General features: G+C 40.2%; 5 protein-coding genes across 13 annotated transcripts in view; 3 read left to right on the forward strand and 2 right to left on the reverse strand.

Moving 5' to 3' along the window:
• LOC127349506 (RAS guanyl-releasing protein 2) overlaps positions 1-2,309 on the reverse strand; it is a 39,358-nt gene extending 37,049 nt beyond the window's left edge. For all 4 annotated transcript variants that reach the window (XM_051375312.1, XM_051375314.1, XM_051375311.1 and 1 more), the window contains exon 1: positions 1,942-2,309. The gene's annotated coding sequence lies outside the window, so the exon portion shown is untranslated. The remainder of the gene's footprint in view (positions 1-1,941) is intronic.
• On the forward strand, positions 788-11,426 carry alpk1 (alpha-kinase 1). 4 transcript variants are annotated; one of them, XM_051375301.1, is made up of 14 exons: positions 788-1,062; positions 4,249-4,404; positions 4,923-5,077; positions 5,155-5,353; positions 5,680-5,739; positions 5,815-5,901; positions 6,008-6,084; positions 6,206-6,301; positions 6,448-6,552; positions 7,235-9,053; positions 9,222-9,369; positions 9,453-9,615; positions 10,286-10,472; positions 10,588-11,426. In XM_051375301.1, the coding sequence occupies exons 2-14, from the start codon at positions 4,299-4,301 to the stop codon at positions 10,797-10,799; spliced, it is 3,414 nt and encodes a 1,137-aa protein (XP_051231261.1). In that variant the 5' UTR covers positions 788-1,062; positions 4,249-4,298; the 3' UTR covers positions 10,800-11,426. The 4 variants fall into 4 exon arrangements, with proteins under 4 accessions (XP_051231261.1, XP_051231258.1, XP_051231260.1 ...); XM_051375298.1 differs by lacking the exon at positions 788-1,062 and adding an exon at positions 2,531-3,577 and having other exon boundaries at positions 4,221-4,404; XM_051375300.1 differs by lacking the exon at positions 788-1,062 and adding an exon at positions 2,531-3,577.
• Positions 11,427-12,978: 1,552 nt separating this feature from the next.
• LOC127379190 (ependymin-2) lies at positions 12,979-15,847 on the forward strand. 3 transcript variants are annotated; one of them, XM_051428474.1, is made up of 6 exons: positions 12,979-13,141; positions 13,781-13,815; positions 13,937-14,071; positions 14,784-14,970; positions 15,081-15,193; positions 15,307-15,847. In XM_051428474.1, the coding sequence occupies exons 1-6, from the start codon at positions 13,075-13,077 to the stop codon at positions 15,334-15,336; spliced, it is 567 nt and encodes a 188-aa protein (XP_051284434.1). In that variant the 5' UTR covers positions 12,979-13,074; the 3' UTR covers positions 15,337-15,847. The 3 variants fall into 3 exon arrangements, with proteins under 3 accessions (XP_051284434.1, XP_051284435.1, XP_051284433.1); XM_051428475.1 differs by having other exon boundaries at positions 15,081-15,160; XM_051428473.1 differs by having other exon boundaries at positions 12,980-13,141; positions 15,081-15,168.
• Positions 15,848-16,538: 691 nt separating this feature from the next.
• Positions 16,539-19,481, forward strand: LOC127379191 (ependymin-like). Its single transcript, XM_051428477.1, has 6 exons — positions 16,539-16,725; positions 16,941-16,975; positions 17,121-17,255; positions 17,344-17,536; positions 17,716-17,803; positions 19,028-19,481. The coding sequence occupies exons 1-6, from the start codon at positions 16,659-16,661 to the stop codon at positions 19,143-19,145; spliced, it is 636 nt and encodes a 211-aa protein (XP_051284437.1). The 5' UTR covers positions 16,539-16,658; the 3' UTR covers positions 19,146-19,481.
• Positions 19,482-21,566: 2,085 nt separating this feature from the next.
• Positions 21,567-23,160, reverse strand: cskmt (citrate synthase lysine methyltransferase). Its single transcript, XM_051428472.1, has 2 exons — positions 22,982-23,160; positions 21,567-22,283 (listed from the first exon to the last, which is right to left on the reverse strand). Exons 1-2 carry the CDS (start codon positions 23,061-23,063, stop codon positions 21,595-21,597), a joined length of 771 nt encoding a protein of 256 aa, XP_051284432.1. The 5' UTR covers positions 23,064-23,160; the 3' UTR covers positions 21,567-21,594.
• Between the last annotated feature and the right edge of the window lie 622 nt (positions 23,161-23,782).

A 23,782-nucleotide genomic window follows, 5' to 3' on the forward strand; every position in this document is an offset into this window, starting at 1 on the left:
AAAGTGAGATCGGGAAGGTAGAGGCAGAAAGTGCAGTGGACCGTACACCCCAATGATGGCGAACATCCAGCACACGTGTCTGGCTGAGCTGCTCTCTATAATTATTGAGTTTTATTTCCCTCTTCCTCACTATTCCCCTCTGTTCTGCCTTTGTTTTATTCCTTCCTCTCCTCCTCCTCACACATTTGTTGCTGTTGGTCCTTCAGCATAAAGCAGCAGCCCCGTACAATACATCCAATTATGGTTGGCTTTCCTGTTAAGTGCAACACTGCTGCAGGTTGAGGTGGCTAGAAGTGATGCTAAATATCAAGGGTGGCCGCTCCAGAGGCCTGAAGTAATTGCACTGCGGCAGCGGAAGAGAGAAAGGAGAAATAGAGATGCAGAGGCTTTTTTTTAATCTCTTCTACCATACTGTAGGTGCTTTGAATCCTTTCTTTTTAAAACGCTATATCTTTCAAGTCAAGCACCACTTCACTTGTTGGGTACAAGATCACAAAGGCCATGGGTTACTTTGAGGTAACTGAGGATCAAATAAGCTTTGGTCTGATAAAATGGACTTTGGCCTAATTGTTTTATTGATTTGTGCTTTGGTGGCAGATTTGTCTGTGTGGGCACACACTGCACATATGATGGCTGATGTTGATGACTGCTTCATTTGCATTCTCTGAATCAGATGCTGATCTGGACGAACAAGGGCATACACAATGCAAGCTTGTCCAGATATTCAAAACAGGAACAGTTAATCAGCAACATCAAGCTCTTGCCAAACCAGTCACACTGAAAGCCACCGAAGTGACTTCTCTGCCTCCAAAGAGGATGTGATGGGCTGCAGAACTACAGCTGCTAAGACTTTCAAATATCCAGAGAGGCAGCCAGTCGCAGCTTACAAGTCAAATCCCACTGCTGTGACACCAAAAACATGGGTGGATAAGGCAGGGGCGAAGTAATCAGCAAGCCACGACGCTCAAAGATGCTTCCTAATCCCTGCTGCTCTGAGGGCGGCGGGAGAAAATCACCTTGAATCACCACAGTCAGACAGCTGCAGCCTGTCTCAGAGAACAGGTAATGAGGGGGCTGACTGAACAAAAATAAAGTGGGCAAGGTAAGTCTGACCTCTCGCTTGTTTAATTCAGCAGCCAAGGCTGACTCACAATGAGCTGGGATGTGGCCTCCAGTGTTTATTCACCATGGAGAATTCTCATCACCACAGAGGTGTTCATTAGTTATTAGCAGGGCTGCTCAGGGGCCTTGAAAGTATGCGTCAGTGGCATTTGATGGATACCTCAGCAAACCATCAGCCGTGAAAAGATGAATCAGGGTTGAAGGAACAGGTCATCCAGATGGGTCAAGCAATAACTTTGCACGTCAGCACACTTTTGTTTACCATCCTTCTCACGCCAGTCAAGACCCCGCCGCTCCCTAAAATCTAATTTTAGGAACAGGCGTTCCTCCATCCGCTTCTACTCTGCTCACTGATGCTCAGCTCTTCCTGAACATTACTGTGCACAGGCCAGATACAGTAATTCCATTAGTTCATCTAGTAGATATTTCACAGCTGTAGGATGCAACCCTCATCTTCTTCAAGTCTGAGCACAACAGCTGTGAGCACTTTTTTCAACACAAAGTAAGCTACATGAGTATGAGTGTATTCATCACACCTCAATGAGTCAACGTGAAATATTCTGACACTGCTGTGGTTGATGGTGCAACAAGACAAGTCCACGCCTGATCTTATTTATTGTTGCAATAAAATACCACAACTAGCTGATCATAGAGTGATCCATAGAACGGAAACACATATCATAACATAACATGTCTTCTTAATATAAGTGCCTGACCAGTCGATAAAGACAGACATCCCACCATGCGTAAAAATGTCCAAATGAGCTCCAGTGGCTTCAGTACTCTGCACTAACATTCAAGTTATGGCACATTTCTTACCTTTAGAGTTTGAAGGGTCCCATGCTCTGATAGAGGAGGCTGCAGTGATAACAGTTGTGGAGTGAGCACTGAGATGAAAACCGTTACATCACCAGCACCACCGAACTCAAAACGCCTGCTCGGCTTCGGAGTGGGAGCACCAGGTCATGCGGAGAGAAGGCGCCGCCGATGATCGAACCCCACAAGAACTCATCAGAAGAGATACACTCTGCTCCTTCTCCGGAGTTGATGCTGAATGAGCTATGCGGGTATTTCTTTCTTTACGGCACATTAACCCTACAATGCGCACAAGTCCTCTGGCGGCGCACTCGGAAGCAAGTTATGGATGTGGTGTTGTCGTGGCAGAAGCAGTTGATCTCAGTCATCTGGCCGCAGCTGGACCGCGTGCCAGCCCCTCTGGTCGTGTTCCAGCTGTGCAGCTCACAATCACACTGCTGCAGAGCCACAGTCCCGCCTATTGGTAGTATCACAGCAACAGCACATGTACACGTGCTGCTGCGCACCATTACACACCAAAACAATCTGTCTCACTGGTGGCTGCTCTGCCAGATCAGTGCGTGCAGTCAATCTATCTATCTATGTCTCGATCGTCTCACACATGTCTCCACTTCAGTTATTGTGCTGCCTTCAAATGCCTCTCAGGAACTTCTAAAAATGTACAGTTTTAAATGCTTTTCTGCAGGATGACACAGAAGCTTTATTTTGCTGCAGTGGAAGAATGGGGGATTCATGCATTTATTAATTGATACACATCCATCACACTGCATGGCAGGTAGAGAAAATATACGATGCACTGGGGTTTATGGGTGTTTAAGGTTCATCAAAGAGTCCACACTGAATACATCTTTTCTTCATTTTACATACAGATTGTACATTTTATTGTGGATAAACAGAGTCTACCTGTTGCAACAAGGAAGGGTTCTGCCCCCTTCATAACGTCACATGTTGCATTCAGGTCATGCGGGATTAAGTGAGCGACAATCCTAAACATACACCAGTTTGTATTACTTTATTTTATTGGGTCTTGTCATGTTAAGTTAAGCATAGCAACACTAGAGTGGTTCATTTGGTAAAAAGTAAAACACTGATTTGTTTTTTTTTTTTTTTTTGCTCGTGTGTGGAAAGTACGGTCAGTTTGAGAATCACACATCTTGTCACTGAAACGCGTGTTAACTTTGTGAAAGTTGAAGTTACTAACACTTTAATGCTTGAACATATAGCTACTGTTTTTGCCGTATTACAAGAATACAAGTTTCTTTTCTTTTTAGCCTACTTTACAATTAATGGTAGGCTATATTTGACTGTGACATTACTGTTGATTTGTCTTTGCAAAAGAAGAAATAATCATATAATCAGCATAGTTACCACTTTTGTCTCTTGGTTTACATGAACAACAAAAAAAAATACCTTCTAAATAAGTTCATACATTGTTCGAGTTATAGTGGTTGCTATCAATAAATCCCCCTATTCAGTTAATAATGATAAGATAATAGTAGTATAATAACCGACCAATATGACGAATGCATTTGATTCTCAACAAGCTGTCTCAAGTTGAAATTGCGATATTTCCGATACCCTTTGAAGGCAGCACCGTATAGCACTGCCTACCAGGAAGACAAACAGCAGGGGAGACAAGGTAGGTGCTGTTTCACTACTGAGTATGAAAATAAGGTGCTATAAATCGCACATTAAAGCAAAAGGGACACTGTTGTACGGTTGAGGTCAAGCGAGAAGAAGTGTTTTGAATGTGTCTACTTAACAACAACAACTTCCACTCCTGTTGAGTTATGTCTCTAGGTCAATGACTCTGTGTTTGGTATAACATTTACAATGTGAAAACACCTGTACAGCATCATCACACTAACCACACATAACACTGTGTGTTTGCTCTATGCTCACTGAGTTGTCCTGAGTATGCTCATACACCTAAAAGAGCTTTCACACATTTTTGTACATAGTAGCTATATATGTCTGAAAAGTGCTGCAGAATATTAGTTATATGTTAGATATTAGTTATATGTCACTATGTATGTCATTTGCACACAGCTATAACTCTTAACGGTCTATAAATCAATTTTTCATTAGCTGGGGCATTGCTTCATGGGAAACAGGGGCATCAGCAGAAGTGTACTGTCAATAAAATGATAAGTATAAATTACAGCATATATATGGATTTTAATCGTAAAAAGGACATGTCATGTTATTTAATAAAATGTATTTGAGATTGAGTTTTTTATTAATGTACTGACTGAATCTCTTGTTTTGAAATTTACAAATAGCCTGGATGTTGCAATCCTTTCTCAACAGCAGTCTGGTCAATCCATGGGATTCCCCGTTTTGAGTCATCTGTGTACAGAATGGACAGCCAGGAGGTGGGAGGTTTACTGGAGGAATGTCTCCAGGCAGCTCAACAGTCCACCCAGCCCTCTGAGGCAGAGAGGCTGAACTACTGTAGCTGCAGAGGTCAGACACAAGATGGTGCTATTTGGTCACTTTTCATTTGGGTATGGGAGGAAGTCAGATTCGGAACACCAAAAAAAAAAACAACCCCATACTGTCTTTTTTTATTTATTTATTTCCTGCTATTAATTCTAAAATTACACTGAAGCAATTTTATGAAACCAAATACTGGAAACTTTCCAAAGCTACTAAAACTAAGTCATAAAGTGAGTCTGCATCTGTTCTCAGTATTTGGGAATTATGTTGTCAAATAAGAGCACTTTGCTGCCTACTGGCAGTAACACAGGGTTAGATAAGAACCAAAACGAAGTTCTAAACAGCAATCCGTCTAGATTTTCCTGAAGGAAGTTGACAATGTAGAAAGTTTCCTAGTGTAGCTTTAAGTAACATTATTCCCCCCCATGCAAACATTCCCCCCCCATTTTATTCAGCCTTGATGTTTTAACGTTATTAGGCCACTTAATCTTTGCACTACCACACACTTTTGTTGGATTTATTAAATTCCCCTTATTTCCCCGTAGACATGCTTTGTGCAGAACTGGCCTCTCTCCTGCAGGAGGCTATGGACATGAAGTGGCCCTTTGTGCCAGAGAAGTGGCAGTATAAGCAGTCAGTCAGTGCCAGTGACAAGACCAACCTCAATGACCTCGTCAGCAAGAATCTATCACAACTCCTGGTAATAATCACACAGCTGAGTAATGGTTTCTTTGTAGTGTTATATATATTTACTAAATATCTTTTCCATGTTGCCAGGCTGTTCTAAAGGCATCCATCGTGGCTCAGGAGGCACGCACAGCACTGGCAGTTGTCTTCTTAGTCGACCGCTTCCTCTATTGGACCGACGAGTCCAGCCGGCTCCTGAAGATCACCAAGCTGCTCCACAGACGCCACCGTGACACCCCCGTGGCCCCCCAGCTGGTCATAAGACAAGCCAGAGTCTACTTTAACTCAGGTACGGTGTGGTGGAAGTGTGGGTTGGAGTGTATGGGACTGGTGATGATACTTCATTACATTCATTATTATTACATTGTATTATAGCTTTGTGGAGAGCCACTGGCACTGAATAAATATGAAGGATGAGTAACACGTCTTACATCATGCTAATCATTGTTTTGTGGGATAATAGTGATTGATGCAAGCTTACAGTGGAGTTTACGTGTGAAAAGGCTTTCATTACGTTGCCATTCTCATCATTAATCATTTTCATTATACAGATATTTGATGTTTGTTTTGTTACGGTTGGGATTATTGTGAACATTATAATCATCTTCCCTACAGGCAAACTACAGAAGGCAGAATACATACTGAGCAGTCTCATTAACAGTAGCGGGGCCACAGGTACGTTCCTTGCTATGTAATGAACATGTTTTTTACAAGCTAAATTAAAAACTAAATCCTGGCTTTCCCTTACAGGTTATTGGGTGTACCACTCTGAAAGTGACAGGGCTCTTGTGCAGGCTGTTAGTGTTCAAGTGCGTGGAATGATTTTGCAAAAGCTAGGTAAGATCTTTTTCCTGAATAACAGAAAATAGTTTACTCCACTATTTTGTTGCTATATTGGCTAACAGATGTATTGCTCAGGCTCTAATTTTGTGCTCTGTGTCAGGGCTGTGGCTGGAGGCTGCAGAGTTAATCTGGGCTTCACTGGTTGGTTACTACTCACTTCCTCAACCTGATAAAAAGGTAACCCAGATTCCACCCAGATATCACCATTGCGGTTACCACATTGTGAGCTTGTAAACATGCATATACCAGTTTATGCACTCTCATAAACCTTTGCTCTGCATGGCTGTATATTTTATAGGGCATTGGAACCTCTCTTGGCATACTGGCTAACATATTGGTGTCTATGAATGATGAGGACTTCCACGCTTTTAGTAATAATCCAGATATTGATTTGGTAAAAAACAGTTTATATTCTTATTCTTTATTCTTAAATTGAATCCCCACTAGCTTCCACAAAGTGGTCGCTGGTCTTCCTGGGGTCCACACAAAAACAATAACAATAAAAACATGTCTGTCTGTCTGTCTGATTGTTTTGAGCAGTCTTTACTTGGGGACAGCGGCCATCGTCTTCTTTCAGCAGCCCAGGCAGCTAAGATGGCTGTGGTTTATAGCCAGTACACTTCACTCTATGTGTTGACCAATGTGGTAAGTTGTTCTATTGATGGTTCTCTGCCACAGCTCATGGTTTTCAAAATCTGCCACTGTGGGCCCACACTCACTCCCAATTGAGACAACTGCACATCACCCCCCTCTTTGCTTTGGAAGGAGTGAACAGGAACTTTAATGTTGCCATGGAGTCTGTTAGCAGTGAGCTGCAACATAAGCCCTGGTTTTTTATCCTTTATTTGTTTACATTTTGGCAAACTGTCACCATTAAAGATATGCAAAATTAGCTATTTGCAGTGTCTACAGACAACCATCACTAGATTACTTTGACACTGAAGAACAAATGTGGAGCATTTTCTATTATTTCTAAACAGATTTATAGACGTTTATTCCCAATGGAAAGAGATAACAATAATGATAACCCCTAGAAAGGGTAAATCTCACCAAAGCTAAAAATATGTGTATCATGTGTTCAGATATAAGTTATGACTCAAACTTTGTACAAGGTTTAAAGCAAACTGAAGTTCATGCTTCATGTGCCTCCCTTTCAACTCTCCCAGAGGTTCCTAGAGACATAAATGAATAAACTTATACTTTCACAGCAGAGGCAGGATAGCAAATGAGATAGCTTGTACAACACAAGTATCTTCTGAAGAGGTATACATTTTATTTATTGCAGCTTTATTATTCTTCTGCCTTACTCTGACCTCTTTTCTTTCAGGCAACTCAAGGGATCTCCTTGTTATCGTATAGTTTCTCAGTGGAGTGCCCTGCCTCACAAAGGCAGTCTTTCCTCCTGCAGGCTAGAGAGGCATTTACAATCGGCCTGCTCACCAAAGCAGAGGGCCAGTTGGTCACCAGCAAGCAGGAGCTTCACACCTTCCTCAAGGCAGCCTATTCCCTCACTGTCACTCACAAATGGCTTGGCACGCCTCAGGAGGTTGTGGCACAGGCAACCCAAGCTTGCCAAAAAGCGTTGGCAAATTTCTATTATTACGATTCAGACACCCAAGACAAAGACAGTCTCTGTGCTGAAATCATGAATCTGGTCAGCCAAGTCAAGCTTCTGTTGCGAGTGGAGCCTTTCCTTAATTCAGACAAGGGTTCTTTTATCCCTGACAGTTACAGAAACATCAAGGACACATCAGTAAATTTCACTCTGGAAGGTTTCACTAAGGTTATGCAGAGATTCCAAAAGTATCATGCATCACTGTGTGAGACAGGTAACATAAACTGCAAGGGGACAGAAGACGATATAGATACGGCAATGCTTTGTATAACTGCACTGGGGACAACCATTGGTACACTCAACACAGAATGTAGCACTGAGGCCTGCAGAGTGTCAAAAGATGCACCTAAAGGAGACAAGCCAGAACAGACAGGTTCAAATTCATCTGCTGCCCACCCGCCTCAAGAAAATGACCTATGTACCACTTTAGGAAGCACAGATAACCTTGGCTCTTCATGGCAGAACTTCTCCTTGAGTAGTTCAGGGTCTCCTAGGCCCAGCAGCAGCGGCTACACTGGAGGTATTGCAGTTGAACGTGAGGCACACGCAAGCAACCAGAGCTGTGTGACCACTGAGGTTGATGATGATAGGTCAGACAGCATGCTACAATCCGCTACAAACAGGAAGCGAGACTTACAGGGTTGTACCTCTGGTGTCAGTTCCCATACAGCCCAGAGATCCACAATACCTTCCACTTCCTCCTCCAATGCAAGTAGTGATTCAGAGAAGTTTGAAGTGATACAAGCTGCAACAGAGACACTGGGCACTGAGGAGGACTGGATACCTGATATCAGTGTGCCACTGAAACCATCAGTAGCTGAGGGGGCAGTACAATCCTTATCCCAACTTAATTTCAGAACATCCTCCAGCTCCCTCAGTGACAGTTTCAGTTCCCAGTCATCATGGGAAAAAATCTCAGCTGACCTGAACTCCCCCACAAACAGAAAACCTCTGGCAAATTGCCTGTCAGAAGCAGGAACCAGCCAAAGCAGCAAGTCAGCAGGGTCCGATGGAAGCTTCTTCCTCTTGGAAACACTTGATTCGGAAACCAGTGATTCAGCTCATGATCCCACACACAAAAACCACACATCTGGATGGGAAAGTGGAGCCTCGTCCATACCACGACCTCTGCAGAGCCTTAACGTTGGCCCAAAAATGGACACTGAAGCTGATACCGAGAACTCCTTAGCAACCCCACACCCAAACCTCTCCCAGTTTATCCCAGAACAGTGTGTTTCCACTGAAACCTCCACAGAGAGTTCATTTGAGATGCTGGAGGAGAACCAAAGTGGACACCAAGGTAGTAAAGTCACTTCTACAGAGAAAGTGAATGTCCCTCAAACGAAGAACCCCTTATGCTACAGCTGCCTAAAGCACAACCCTGTAGCCGGTGTTGTCCCTGAGAGGCAGTTTATGTTGTCACAGCAGGATTACCAAGCTCTATTGTCTGGAGTTTGCCATGAATGTCTGCTGAAGAGATTGCACAGTGACAAGACGCAATTCAAACTCAAGGAGCACAGGACCGCGTACAGTAAGTTTGAATCACCATTGTCGTTGAAATGTGTCTTCATCATCAGTACATCTTTTTAGCCACAGTAGCAGTGTGACTCTAACGATGGCAGTGTCGAAACTAACTTTAAGGAGTGAATAAAACACTGATTGCAACTGTTCGCTAATCTCTGAATGTCATCTCTATTAGGTGCGCTTCATTTAAAGTTCTCCAAAGCCACAGGACTGTGGACAGCCAGGGAGACCTGCGTTTACATTGGGGAGCCGATGGGAATGCAGGGAAAGCAGAGAACTGCAATATGGGTACAGTTTTTACATCAGGAGGAGAGGTTAAGCAGGTATGCAGCTATTCCAAAAGCAGACACAACCTGAAAATAATGACTTTTAGTCTCACTTTGTCTGTGTATTTACATCCATCTAGTTATGTGGGGAAAGATTACCTGAAGCCAAAGGAAATCCAGTTTCACTTGAAAGATGTGGAGAGACAGATGACAGCCCAGTACTACGTGACTAAATTCAATAAGAGCCTTTACGACAAGGAGGTGATGGCTCAGATCTTCTTCATTCCCTCGGAAGCACTGTTGGTGAGGCCAAATCATAAAGAAAAAATAAACCTGCCAAACATAAAATAATTGCATACAAATTTACATTATGCAAAGAAAGCAGAGATGGCAGATGCTGCATTAAAATTAAAATGACTTCATCCATAAATACAACTTTAATAGGACCACTTACACACACACACACATATATATATATATATATATATATATATAAAACTTTGGAAACAGCAGAGTGCAGGATAGCCTGCAGCAGCCTTGGAGCAGTTTTGGTTGAAATTCAAATGTAATACCCCAGTCCACCCTCCATTTGTTAGTTCCCAGCTAGAAATATACCCTCATGACAGTCGTAGTGCAAAAATGTTGTTGGTTATTAGTCTAGAATGTACAATGAGCTGTTAAAAGGGAAAATGGGAATTTATAATATAAATAATAGCTTAGTGGCGCGCATTCTCTTAATTGTCCCGAATGAATTGACCAAAAAAACAAAAAACAGAACTTGTGTTCTGGAGTTACCATTTTGGCCTCTTCTGAAGTGAAACATAATGTAGTAATAATAATAAAGCCTTTGGATTACAGACAAAAATGAAACCACAGAAATACTGTATTTATGAAGCCATAGTAATGAGTTGTGTACATAGACGGGCTTTACATATTTCGTAATTTCCCTCCTGATTTCTGTACTTGTAAACAGATTTTGGATGGGAATGAGATTGTGGGCTGTGTGACAGTGGAGCCCTACATGCTCGGAGACTTCGTCAAACTGACCAACAACACTGGAAAGAAGGACATGAGTTTACAGGCTACAGAATATGGTCTTGCCTTTGGACACTTTACTTACCTGTTCTCTGACTGTCATGAAGTTGTTGTTGACCTACAAGGTATCGCTGAGTACTGAAATCACTAATAGTTACATGATTTTCCACAAAGTCTTTTCATATGGGATAGGTCTGCATTAACATTTCATATATGAGTTTCTCCCCCTTTTTTATACAGGCTGGGTGACAGCCAATGGCAAAGGGCTGACCTACCTCACTGACCCCCAGATTCACTCCACCAAGACCCCCAGAGGCCCCTCCAACTTTGCTGCCAGAGGCCTCCGGTACTTTCTGGAGGAGCAACATGGACCAGAGTGCAACGCCATTTGCCAGCTGCTCAAACTACCTCCAGTTGTCGGACAGACACATGCTGTGCCTCAGAAACTTTGAGAAGATCCCAATTTTGAGTGTTTGTATTTCAAATTGAGTGAAAAGTGTATATATTTTTAGCAATCTGATTTACCAAAATACTCCCACTTACACTTCCAACCAATCTTTTTCAGTCTTTTTCATATGTTTTTTACAACTGATATAAAAGTGTTTTTTCTTTCTCCAGCTAATTCTGGTAACCTTAGACACACTGCATCAGGGCTACATAAGGCAGGTTCCTCTTATGTAAACATGTCAGTAACATTCTTGTTTATTAATCATGAGGGTAAAAACCTTTTTAAATATGCAAAGTGTAGGAGTTTTTGTTAACTGGGTCAACTTTTGGATATGCTGACTGTAAGAAAATATAAAATCAACATACAATACATTACAATACATTTGAACTACATTGTATCTGTGATGCTAAATATTTACACCATAAACTTGAGTGTAACTTAAATTCTGTCTTTCTCCGCAAAGGTAACACTCAGACTCACTTCAGATGCCTGGATGAGCTTAATGATAAACCAGTTTTATAGGATGTTTAAAAATAGGAAAGAAATTTCATTTGAGTTTCCTGCTGCAATATATATATATAATAAAATACTGGTGCGTCATTTTGTTTTGAAATAAAGTGTTTGAGATCTATCACTCTCTCTTTTCGTTTGACTGGATTGCAGTCTGACTGGATTGGCAGTGCAGGAATCACCTGACACTGTGACAAATAATGTGTAGGTGAAAGACTTCTGAAGAAAATGTTCCATCATCATCATGTGATCTCAGCGTTCCGTAGCCCATTTAACATCCAAATTTAATTTAATTTAATTTTGAGTTTTATTTATTTCTAATTAATTTTTTCAACTGCAGATAGAAAATAAACTTGATTTAACAAAACTTTATTAAAAAATTATGGGGTTGTGATTGATTCTGTGCGGGTCGATACAACAAAGAAGATTTGCTTCAAATTCTATGAATCAAAGGTTATGTTTAGGTTATGTTACAATATTTACTTAACTGTCGTGCAACCAATTTGTTGACTGTTGATAACAAAGTATTGTTCTGCTCTTTTAACCATGAAACCTGTCACAATCAAATGACCATATTATCACAGTCAGTGTTTGACACACTGATGAAAGAGCGATAAGGTCCTCTTGTCATACATACAAACCACATGAAATGAGACCAAATAAGAGGAGAGGTTATATTTGTGCTTGTGATCAATGAGTCATAACAGAAAAATACCAAGGCACACTACATTGCGAAAATTAAAAAGCCTTTGATTAATTTGATTAATGGGCTTAACAGCTATAAAGAGCTGGACTATGTTCCATATCTGTAATTGTATTTGCTGTGACTGTTCGTATGGCATATCTGATGCTATTTGTTGTGTGTGAAGGATTTGCTAATCTTAAAGATATTGATGCCCTTTGAGAATCTACCCAATTATCCAGTGCTACTCTGATTAGTAATGGTTATTTGGTTATGACTCATTGGTCATGGTCTCATGATATGTCCTTGGATCTATAAGAGCACCTGTTGTTTTGATACCTGCTTTTTTTTAGTATAATGTGGCATTTACCCCTTCTTTAGATTTAAACGTGTAAACTTCAAAGTTCCACTTGCAGTTTTGTAGAGCGTTTGAAGTTTAAGTATTGAATTACAGGTTATTGTGAAACCAGTGACATTGTAGATTTGTGTGATAACCAGGTGGTCTGATGGCCGCAGTCACACCTGCACATCATATGACTGTGATGTCAGTCATGGAGCTATTCATTAGCGCACGTGATCCTCCTCTCCTTTCAGACAAAATCCAGTTCAGAGTTTATAAGCCTCCATCTTTAGTGAACACAAACAACATTCTTCACCCCTCACCCACTGTGCACAGACCACATAGTCACACCGATAACATGCACTTAATGAAAAGTTTACTTTTCAGAACAAATTTCACTGACTGTACTGTATAAGTAAGTAAAATATGTATAGATACAAAAATCCTTAATGGTTATACACACTAACTTCAGTACAAGTGTTAAAAACATTAACCAGCCTTTAGTGTACATAAAGTACAACAGTTGTTAGGTAGGAAGAGATACTGGCTGTCAAGGTTTTCTATCTTGATGTGAGCCAGATAACAGAAGCTGTTCGTTGACTCTAATGAGGCACCTAGAGGGTTAAAAATAAAACCCGGCAGCAGGAGTTTCCCTTGAGGCTCAGTGTCTGGAGTTATAAAGGAGTGACACTGCTGTCAAGCACCAGTGTGTTTTTGGCTGACACCAGAAGTGTGGAATCCTCCAATATGAGACTCTTAGTGGTATTAACGTGCTTACTGGCAGGCTGCCTGGCCCAGAAACCTCACCCATGCTGTAAGTAAAATAACGAAAAAGAGATTTTGATTGTGGTTGTGGGAATGAATTTGTCACTCATTGCTTATGTAATTTTATTCTTTCACAATATTGAAGCATAGTTGTACACAGGGATCAGGCTTATTTAAAGGGGTAGTTCAGGTTTCGTTGAAGTGTGGTTGTATGAGGTAACTATCCATTGTAAGTGCATTAGCCTACCTACAGCAGACAGGGGTCAGCACACCCCTAGTTTGAAGAAGCAGACAGGTGTCGTTGGCACAGAAGCTGAGCGGTGCACTGTTGCAGATGGGAGTAGCAGCAAAACATATTTTATCTACCTAAACCTATATAATTTTAAGTGTACTCTTTATGTAGAATAGAAGGTAAAGAAATGAAAATATTCTAAATATTGCATACAATTATGCTGATATTGATTTTGAGCCTTTTCTTAGGTGACTGATACATTTTGTTGCTGTTCACACCCACAGCAGTACATTGCTTAGCTTCTGTGATGGTACTACTGTCTATGTACTATGGATAAGTACCTCATACAACCCTACTTTAAAAAAAAACCACTAACCCTTTAATGCTGTTTTACTGTGTCAAATGTGCGCTTTTGTAAAATAATGCAACGTTCTCAAATCTTCTTCCATAACACAGCAAGTCCTCCTCTTTTGAGCGGGGCCCTCACTGTGGTGAGTGTTTCGAATAGTCTTCTATAAGCACAATAAAGCAGCACCTGACCATATTTACTAAGCAAATTTGCAATCATTTGAAACAGGGAAACGTAAACTCACTCACAACCTCTTTTTCCAGTCCACACAGAATGAGAAGCTGTGGACTTACGCCCAGTACCTGTATGATGCACTGGAGCAGCGGGTTCGGCTCATCGAGATCGGCAACTACGAGAATAAGACGTTCACCTATGACGTCCTTATGCTCTTCAGACAGGTGACCAAATGAACATCCCAAATATTTATTTCAGAGTGCAGTCACTCCTGATCAGAAGTGAAAAGTACAAGGAAAATATTTTTTATTGAAGTAGAGGCACATAGCTCTGCTTCAAAATAATTACATTCAAAGTTTATAGTCAATTTCTATTATATGAACAAAGACTGAGAAGTACAAATTCAGATTCAGAAAATGCAATTGTCTTCAGCATGGGCTCCTCACTCAATAAAAAGGGATCTAGGAAATACAGCACATATATAATGTAATGGACCAATAATAAAAGGTGCGGTGAGTCTAATCTCTTGTTTTTTAATGAGGGGGTGAGGCCTTTCTTTTATTTGTCTGTTTTATCTGTCCATCCCAAAGTTATGGGAGTAGAAATTGTTAGTGGAGCTTGTGAACAAATTACACAATAAATGGCATTTATCTGTCTTGGTTTGTATAACAATTAATGTTAATTTATATATTGTTAATCAAGGTGTAAGTATTTATGTGAAATGAAATGCTTAAAGAGTCATGAAACATGAGTTTTAATTAAGTCATTTTAATATTCAATATCAACTTGTTGTTCAGTAATCGTGCTATACTAAAAAGTTTTAAAACCCCTCACCTTTTTACATACATTTACATACAAGTATAAACATCAGGCGTAAAAGTCAAATGAATCACAATAAGTAACGCTCATCCTCATTCCACTACTTTCATCCATCAGGGTACCATGTATGAGATCAACGAACATAACCGTACATGCAAGAAAAAGCCTCTGAAGTCAGACTTCTACCCTCTGGCAATCCCAAAGGATGCATCTCTGGTGGGCCAGGCTGTTGTGGGCAGCTCATCTGGACCTGGACAAGGACTCCTGGTCAACACTTGGACAGGAGATCTTCCCAACAAAGGAGGTTAGAGAACTTGTAATGGTCAGGGTTAAGAGGGTTACTATGTAATCTGATAATGGTTAGAACTCGATTCATCCATGCCGGGTTATTCACTTTCTTCTCTGACTCTACAGGAAAGTACACAAGCACAGTCACTGAATTCGGATGCATTCCTATCAACACAATGTATCACACGGAGCAGTTTGGATGGATGGTGATAAGGTTAGTTTACACTATCAGCAACATGGTATAAATCACTCTATAGGGCATAAAGAACAGGCGGGACACTGATTTCAGAAAATCTGAAATGTTTGCATCTGACAAAGTAATCATTTATGCCTCTGTCTTTCTGTTCACTAGCTTTTTCAACAACATCATTGGGATGTCTGACCCCAGTAAGCTCAACCCTCCAAGCTTTTGCCCAGATGCAGAGATGAAGGCTGACAGTGAAGAAGAGCCAGCAGACTTCTTCAGCATGTTCCTCAACAAGCCCTGATGGCCTCCTTTAACTAATGTCTTTATTTGAGATTTTAAAGCAACTACAAGGAACTTTCATTTTGTGCCGATTTGGACATGTGGACAAAAGCGGTAGTGATACTACCACCTCTTGTCATAAAGAGTTTGATCGTGCTAGCTAACAGATTTGGTTGCTTGGTAATAGTAAGTTATCAGCATTCCCCTTATCAAATGTCTGTCTAGGCTGAAGAAGGGCAATTCAAGATCAGTTTCATCTGTTGAATGGCTGACCAAGGTTGACTTGTTTTTTGCCTGTGCTTTATCACTGTCTTTTTAAAGTTTTTTGTTCTTCAGTCAATGTTTTTCTTTTTGCCTCTGCTGATCCTGCCCCAGTATCAACCATAAGATAAATATAACATAAAAAATAAAATGATCTTAAGAAAAATCACCTCCTCACGCTTCTTTTTTACTGGCTTATATGTGATATATAATGTCATATCAACAAGATAATATGTCAGTGTTTTATTTTCAGCTTGTACCAATTCTGCTTACATACCATATACATAGTCCCACTTTATGGATGATTTGAGGTGTTACTATAAATGTGAATATGAGGTGAGGTGTGAATATAGATTTTATCAATAAAAATGTATTTTAAGAATACTCAACAAGTGCATATATTTCATCTTGTCTCTGAGTGTAATGACAACATAAAATAAACAGCATTGTAGTAGGGTAAAAGAGATGCATGTCAGGAATTTAAGAGTTCACAATATGTACATAATTCATAATATATATTGCTTGAATTACGGTCCAGTGATGAATCTGTATATTCGATAAATAAACAAAAAGCAAGACACAACAAGAGGAGCAGCATTTCATATTTTATGGATATGGTGTTGATCTGTGGTCATGTAAATGAATTCAAATAAAGGGAAAAGGGAAGAACAGATGTGGCAGCTCATTTCCCGGAGCTCCACAAAGAGAATGACTGTTTTCAACTCTTCCCTGTCCTTTATGTACTGCCAGAATATGCTACATAGAGAGGAGGAAATGATATTACATAAACTCAGACCCACAACATTTTAGCTTTATTCTGACAGGACAAGTGCATAAGCTACTGAGGACTCACAGAAAACCTGGCAGTGGATGCAGGCTGGGAGCCTCACTGGTTTGTTTATAAGGAAGCGAGCACTCTGAAGTGACAGCACATTTGCCTCTGTGTGCAGACGAAAGTAAATCTACCATCGGACAGCATGAGAGTCCTCATCCTGCTTGTGTGCCTCTCAGCGGGCTGCCTAGCTCAGAGACCACAAAAATGCAGTAAGTACAACACCACAGATATTGAGTTAATATGTTTGTCTAGTTGAATGATTCTTTCAATCTTAGCAGTTCACCTCCGAGATAAACACTGATCATGCTGTTCTATTTTTGCCTTTGCATTCATGAGGAAGTGTTATGTTGCATGCTTAGCACAGTTGAGATGTAAATGTTTTATTTATTATCAAACAATAAAAAGACGTATTTCATTTGAACAGAATCCCCACCCCTGATGACTGGAAGCTTCTCTGTGGTAAGTTTGGATCTCTTCATACAAGTGATTATGCAACTGTGTAAAGCAAATGTCCTGCCAATATACTATTCAAAGTAAGTGTAATTATGAGTAATGTAATGAGAAACTTCACACAAAAATAACGTACATTTTGTCATTTTCCCAGTCCACCCAAAGTGAGAAGCTGATGGCCTATGCCAGGTACAGCTACGATGCACTGGGAAAGCGCATCCACCTCAGAGAGATTGGATCCTATAATAACAAGACCTTCCGCTTTGATGTACTTCTGCTCTACAGACAGGTAATGACAACAAATCAATCATATCTAAATTAGGAACTATTATGTACAACATAAATGACATAATATATAATGCTGTCCTGTCCTCCAGGGTGTTATGTATAAGATTAACTACAGGAACCGCACATGTTGCAAGAAGCCACTGAGTGTAGACTTCCACCCGCTGGAGATCCCACAGAATGCTTCCCTGCTGGGACAGGTTGTGTTGGGAAGCTCCTCTGGTCCAGGACAGGGAGTCCTGGTCAACACCTGGGCAGGCGAGCTGCAGATGAAAAAGGGGAAAGGTACAGTAAGATGAAACTAGAGGAAATTAGACAGAAAAATGGCAAAGTCATGTGGTGTTTTGAAGCACATGACTCTGTGATTCTTCTTTCTAATCACTGCCCTTGTATGTTATGTTCTCAAACCTGCTTGTCTGGTTGTCTTGCCTCATCTCCCTTGTGATCCACTTCTGTTTCTGCAGCAAAGTACATGAGCACTGTCACTGAGTTTGGATGCGTTCCTGTCAGCACTTTGTTTCATACCGATAGATCTGGATGGGTGGTGACCAGGTCAGTGCATGCATATGACAACGCACAAATGGGAAGTATCACATTTCTCTCCAGATCTGCTTTATGAGGAACTTGGTTCACTGGTAGTGGGCCTAAGTGCAACAGAGCTATGATTAGAGCTTCTAGTTGAATCTATGTATTTCCTGTTATGCAGAACTTCTATTGTCCAACCAATGTGAAACACTGTCTTTTCTACACCGAGACACAACATAGTGAAACAGCACATCAAAACAAAACTATAGTCTACATATAGATGAAAATCCTTACTGAAAAGTTAAGAACACATGAGAACACTTACTCATCTTGAAGAAATAGTCCAGCATTTTGGGAAATAAGATTATTTGCTTTTTTGCCAAGAGTTAGATGGGAAGATGGATGACACTCTCAAATCTGTCTGGAACACATATTACAATTAGCTTAGCTTAGCATAAACAGCTAAACAGCTAGGCTGGCTTTGCCTACCAGCACATCTCTGCTGGACTATGCTTTATATGTACCATACAAACACGACAGCAGTGTTGATCTTCTCATTTAACTCTCAGCAAGAAAGCAACTATTCCTTTAATGTAAATATGAACAAAAGTTGCATTTTTAAAAGCATTTTTTTACTGTTGAATTACGGTTGTAGGGTTAACTTTTCCTTTAATGTTTGGGTAGTTGTCATTTTAAATTCAGTACAACTCAGACCCTCAGACCCTCAACAGTTGCAATGTTGCAATTGAACAATTAATGGGATTACAATAAATCCCTGTGAATTCTGCGCAACCTTGCAGTTTTGTCCAGTCACTGTAACTTTTCAGCAATTGAATCTTTCCCATGAGTTTAACCAATCATAGTCACACAAAATATTGAGCCATATGTCACCAAATTACTAGCAGTTTTATTCTCACTGGAAAAAGTTGCCCTCAATTTTTTTATAATTCAAAATGCAAAAAAGAAATTGTAAATATTCTTTGCAATTTTCACTTTCTTCCATGATTTATTTGCAAGGAAAATGCTTAAAAAACATCACAACATGCATTGGAATTTTAGTAATTTTAGTAATTTTAGGCCAACAATCCCCCCCAAAAAGCCTGCAAAATCCTGGAGAGACAAAAAACCAGGAGGAAAAGACTACCAAAGCTTGAGCTCTGGTTCTCTCCTCACACTAAACAGATTACAGCAGTACCCACAGTTTCTGTCTGGAGGGTTTCATTGTGGGTTCTTTCTGTTTTTCACCTTTAGCTTCTTCAACAACGTCATCGGACTAGTGGACCCTGGACAACTTAACCCTCCCTTTTTCTGTAAGGATGCCCAGCTGGAGGAAGATGAGGACCCAGTAACCTTCTTCAACCTGTTTTAAAACAGGCTATTTTCTGAAATGTACTGCACTGTGATGATGACTACAGTATATGAATCTTTGCACTTTTTTAAGTAGCCATCATTGCTGTAGTAGCATTTGTGAGCAAACTGTCTTTTGGTGTCATTACTCAGTGACTTCTAATTAGTACATTTGTTGTGAGTTTAAGAATGTTTGTATGAACAACAGATTAATAGTATCTTTATGTCTGAAGTCATTTATTACAAATAAGTGATATGTACTATATCGTTTCACTTAGAAAATATACAATCACAGGGTGGATGTAAAATGTTTCCGTTTTTGAGTTTGTTGCCAGATATTAAAATTTGTTCAATAAGATCTTTCCTTATTTAATTCACATATAATCAGTAAAGTTATGGACAACACAAAAGAACACTACTGAAGATGTGTTGACAAGTGTAAGAGTTTGCAGCCAAGTTAGCGGCTAGGCACAGGGGCATCTACGTCAGCATGCCAACATGCTCACACTGACAATCCATGCTGATGTTTAGCTGGCATGTTTACCACATTCACCATTGTAGTTAACATGGTCACATTCATTTCTTATACATTTGGACTCATCAGGTGGCAGTAACACCCCATCAGGACGGGGTGCAAACACTTTTATTTAAAAGCTTTATGAACATAGTTTCTGATCAACTCACAAGACAGAGGACAATGAGTTCCCACGCATTATGTCTAACTGCCAGACCACCTGCACACTCACAAAAACAAAGACATCCAACCTAGCTGTGGTTTTATTTGGTGCTGTCACCAGTGTTTATAAATGCAAATTCAAGAGCTTTTATTCAAGGACAAGATTTAAGAGAGAATACTTCATTAAAGTGGTTACATTAAATCCTTATTCTGACTTGGGTTTTTTCAAGCAGAATACAACATCATCTAATAGTTAAAACTGAAACCATTAAATTGAGATCGTTGTCAAAGAAATTGTTTGTTCCTTCTGGTCACAACTCCTCATGCACCCACTTGGCAAGCGGGACACAACACTTTAACAATTATGTCTGTCATGAGGGCTGACGCTTAAGAGACTATATGATGCACTTCAGACTCCATACTTCACACCATGTGCTGCTTCGGACCTTTGATCTGACCTCTAAAAGCATCATTCAGTCATATCACTGACTGTGTTATATCAGGCAAAAGTGTGTCTAAATATGTTAACAAGTGGAGGATCCAAAACTCAGAAATTCTGTCCTTGATCAGGGAATATGTGCATTATGCGGGCAGTCTGACCTAGGAATGTCAAAACTTTATATCAGAAGGCAAAAAAACTGTCACATTAAATAATATCGGCATATATGTTTTGACCTATTTTATATATCAATGTTACAGTCATAGCCAGTGACTCATACTCATTATAATATTTTGCCGTCCTTCTTCATGTAAGTGGAAATATCTGATTGATATAGAACACATTTAGAGCTAATGCTAGATAAAATAATGTATCACTACCTGAAAAACACCTACTTTTTGACCTTTAAAAGCACAAACGTTTGAAATGATCATTTACACATAAATTTACACATAAAATTACAACCTGGATGTTGCTCTTTAATAAAAAAAAAAGTGCTACAATTATTTTTGGACAACTAGTTGGCAGGCACAGTGCACAGTTAATGTTGCTTTTTGTTGACGTTTTGTTTTTTCAGAATTTATAATAATAATAATAATAAATTTTATTTATAGAGCACTTTTCTAGGAACTCAAAGACACTTCACATAGAATTTGGACTGGGTTTGTGTGAGTGAGGGTTATGCTGCAGGTATGTTTTCCATGTATGTGTCACATAAAATTTGCCAATGATAGGTTACTGCTGGTAGTTTGACAACAAATGGGGCACAAAATGATCTGCAGATATGGAAAAGAGCAAATATTGAATCAAGTTGCAAACTACAGACAGCAAAATGATAGATTTCTGAAAGACACAAAAAAATATGAACAAAATAAGTAAAAGGATAACTGGCATCAGTCTTCTATAAATGTTTCTAACTGTGTTTTCTTATTTTGCAGTCCACTGAACTCAGCCTCCTTAAATATGATATGAAGGGAATAACAGTGAACTACCTCTCACAGAAAAGATACGTGAATTCTGCATTTTGGAATGCTGGATGAGAGAGTCTGCTGGCCACTAGATGGCAATACATAACAAGTAATGAGAGAGAGTGAAGGACTGGCACATCTTGGCACTTCCAACCCTAAAAATTGATTTTCAGTTAATGTGTGTTGATTCATCACACACACATTCATTCACACAGACTACAACAGCGGCATACCTGAGCTGTGTGTGTATGTGAGACTTGTATACACATGTATGCACATCATTTCTCTCGTCTTGGAGCTGACATATATAGAACAAAGAAACATAATGACAACAATGATTGAGTAGAAAATAAACCACAATCATTTTTTACAATCATGTTTTAATAATTTACTCATTTGATATTACGACACTGCGAGGAGTCACTTGGTAGCAGTAGTAACACACTCCCCTCAGCACCCCGACCTCCTGCACCCCAACATCCGCTGCCATCACCCCCTGCTCCTGTGCCTCAGTCTCCAGCCACAGCAGCCTGGCATCAGGGTCCTCGTCTGAGAACTGGAGCAGAGATCCTGAGCTCCGCAACACCTTCAAACACTGCTTCAGCACCAGCCCGGCCTTCCCTTTCCCTTCCTTAGACCTCAACAAGGCGTCTGTGGTGCCTTTGTCAACTATGAGGTCCACACTGGTAGGAGAATAGTGCTTGTGAAGCTGTGTGCAGTCCAGCTCCACAAACTCAAGCTGAGAAGAAGGATTGTGAGGTTGAATGGCTTTGGCTCGGACGTGTTCCTGCATTAGTCGCACAGCGACGGGGGAAATGTCAGCACACGTGACCCGAACCGGGAGAGGAGAGTGTCTGTAAATACAGGGCCCTAAAGCAGAAGTGCCGCAGCCCATATCCAGGACTCTGAGTAGTGAATCTGGGTGGGACTTGGTCTGCAAAAAGGGCATGATGAAGTCTCGGACAGCGTCAAAGCCGAAGAACCACTCAAAGTTTTTAAAGGTGGTTGACCCACTGCTGCTCTCAGTGTAGAAACGGTCCCAGGTTGCTTTCTTATCCATGTTTTCAATCAGCTCAGCTGCAGAAAACACAGACAGATGGGTTATTAATAAGGGACAGTAACTGAACAGTGAAACATAGATACCACTAACCTTAGTAGTTCTGTCATATATTGAGGGACTCAATATGTAATGTGAAATCTGTCCCTTTAATGTGTCATTATTTATATAAAAAAGGTCCTTTCCATATATCATATGATTTAAGATCTTTTCTTAGGTCCTTGATGGGGAATCTAACCAGCTGACAAACTTTAATTGTGATTTTAAGTTATTATTCTTTCACATTGCTCATGGAAACAAACAGCACCCACTCAGTGTGCACCTGAACTAATGCAGTCTTATAACAGTGCTGCAATAACACTTCCGTCCTTGAAGGTTATAATGTTCAGTGCTCATGTTAAACCGTTGTAGAGAGGTGGTGATTCAACTGTACGGTCATTTTAGACGCTCCAGTTTGTTGAACTGTATTGTGTTATTGTTGTGTTTCTATTATTTATCCGCCCCAGACTTGCACAGAACTGCAGTTGAAGTTAAGTTAAATAAGACCTGACTAAATCACTTTTCGGTATCTATTCGGTAGCTTGTAGCTAACCCAGTGTAGCTGGCTCACTAGCTGACTACAGTGACACAGCCATGTGTTACTAGCAGTTACAATACAAGAACATTCGTGTCAGTGTAGATATCTAACATTGGACAATATTTATTGGTTTAAACGTACTTGTAAGAGAGGAGTGATGCCGTACACAAGCTGCAACTATTCTCCTGCCTGACAATGTCAACGACTTTGAAAACGGAGACATTTTCGCTCCGCCACTCCGCTCGTCCTCACTCTGCTCAGCGGAAGAGCTCTCACTCCGCCCGTATTATGTGGCAGCAGCAGCAGCGGGTAATTGTCGCCCTGAGATAGCGTTTGTTGTTGTAAACGACGATCTTTGATCAAGCAGCAATGACGCGACTGCGCATGTCTATCAGCTGTAGGCTATTCCTGTAGTGAATTCAGTACACTTCTATTATGCTCAGTGGTGGGAAGTAACTAAGTATATTTACTCAAGTACTTGAGTAACGTTTTTACTGCAAAGACTGTGGTTTGTTATAGTCGTTAAAGTTATCACAGTTTCACTTGCTGTTACGGTTTTCAGTCAGTGTTGTTACTCTAACATCCGTTTCACAGGTCACATGATCAACAAGAAGCAGCATCTGAGAGTATTATGGAAGCCATGGGAAGACCTGTCACTTTTTTTCTGTATTTTTGGGGTAGATTATCGATGCTGATAAGATAACCGATCATTTTAAAAAGAAGTTCATAACCTCACTATTGTTAACACAGCAACAACAAACAGCAGTTCTGATTCTTCAAATGTTACATTACTTTTTCTCGTATAGTTCATTAAAAAAAATTTACATACTTGGGCAGTATGAATCGTTTTGCATAAGAATTCATGATATAATTATGAACATTACGAATGTTATCGGCTCTAATTTAATTATGCCGATAATCTTTTCCTTTATCGGCCAATAA

The sequence above is a fragment of the Dicentrarchus labrax genome, unplaced genomic scaffold (assembly GCF_905237075.1).
Source record: "Dicentrarchus labrax unplaced genomic scaffold, dlabrax2021, whole genome shotgun sequence".
Classification (NCBI taxonomy): domain Eukaryota; kingdom Metazoa; phylum Chordata; class Actinopteri; family Moronidae; genus Dicentrarchus; species Dicentrarchus labrax.

Bases quoted from the DNA above. Each gene is read 5' to 3' on its own strand.
- cskmt (XM_051428472.1), bottom strand. From the start codon at position 23,063: ATGTCTCCGTTTTCAAAGTCGTTGACATTGTCAGGCAGGAGAATAGTT. The intron at 22,284-22,981 runs GTACGTTTAAAC...TGTTTTCTGCAG, and splicing joins GCATCACTCCTCTCTTACAA to CTGAGCTGATTGAAAACATG.
- LOC127379191 (XM_051428477.1), top strand. From the start codon at position 16,659: ATGAGAGTCCTCATCCTGCTTGTGTGCCTCTCAGCGGGCTGCCTAGCT. The intron at 16,726-16,940 runs GTAAGTACAACA...TCATTTGAACAG, and splicing joins TCAGAGACCACAAAAATGCA to AATCCCCACCCCTGATGACT. The intron at 17,804-19,027 runs GTCAGTGCATGC...TTTCACCTTTAG, and splicing joins TCTGGATGGGTGGTGACCAG to CTTCTTCAACAACGTCATCG.
- alpk1 (XM_051375301.1), top strand. From the start codon at position 4,299: ATGGACAGCCAGGAGGTGGGAGGTTTACTGGAGGAATGTCTCCAGGCA. The intron at 5,354-5,679 runs GTACGGTGTGGT...TCTTCCCTACAG, and splicing joins CAGAGTCTACTTTAACTCAG to GCAAACTACAGAAGGCAGAA. The intron at 5,740-5,814 runs GTACGTTCCTTG...TTTCCCTTACAG, and splicing joins TAACAGTAGCGGGGCCACAG to GTTATTGGGTGTACCACTCT.
- LOC127379190 (XM_051428473.1), top strand. From the start codon at position 13,075: ATGAGACTCTTAGTGGTATTAACGTGCTTACTGGCAGGCTGCCTGGCC. The intron at 13,142-13,780 runs GTAAGTAAAATA...TCCATAACACAG, and splicing joins CCAGAAACCTCACCCATGCT to CAAGTCCTCCTCTTTTGAGC. The intron at 13,816-13,936 runs GTGAGTGTTTCG...CTCTTTTTCCAG, and splicing joins TGAGCGGGGCCCTCACTGTG to TCCACACAGAATGAGAAGCT.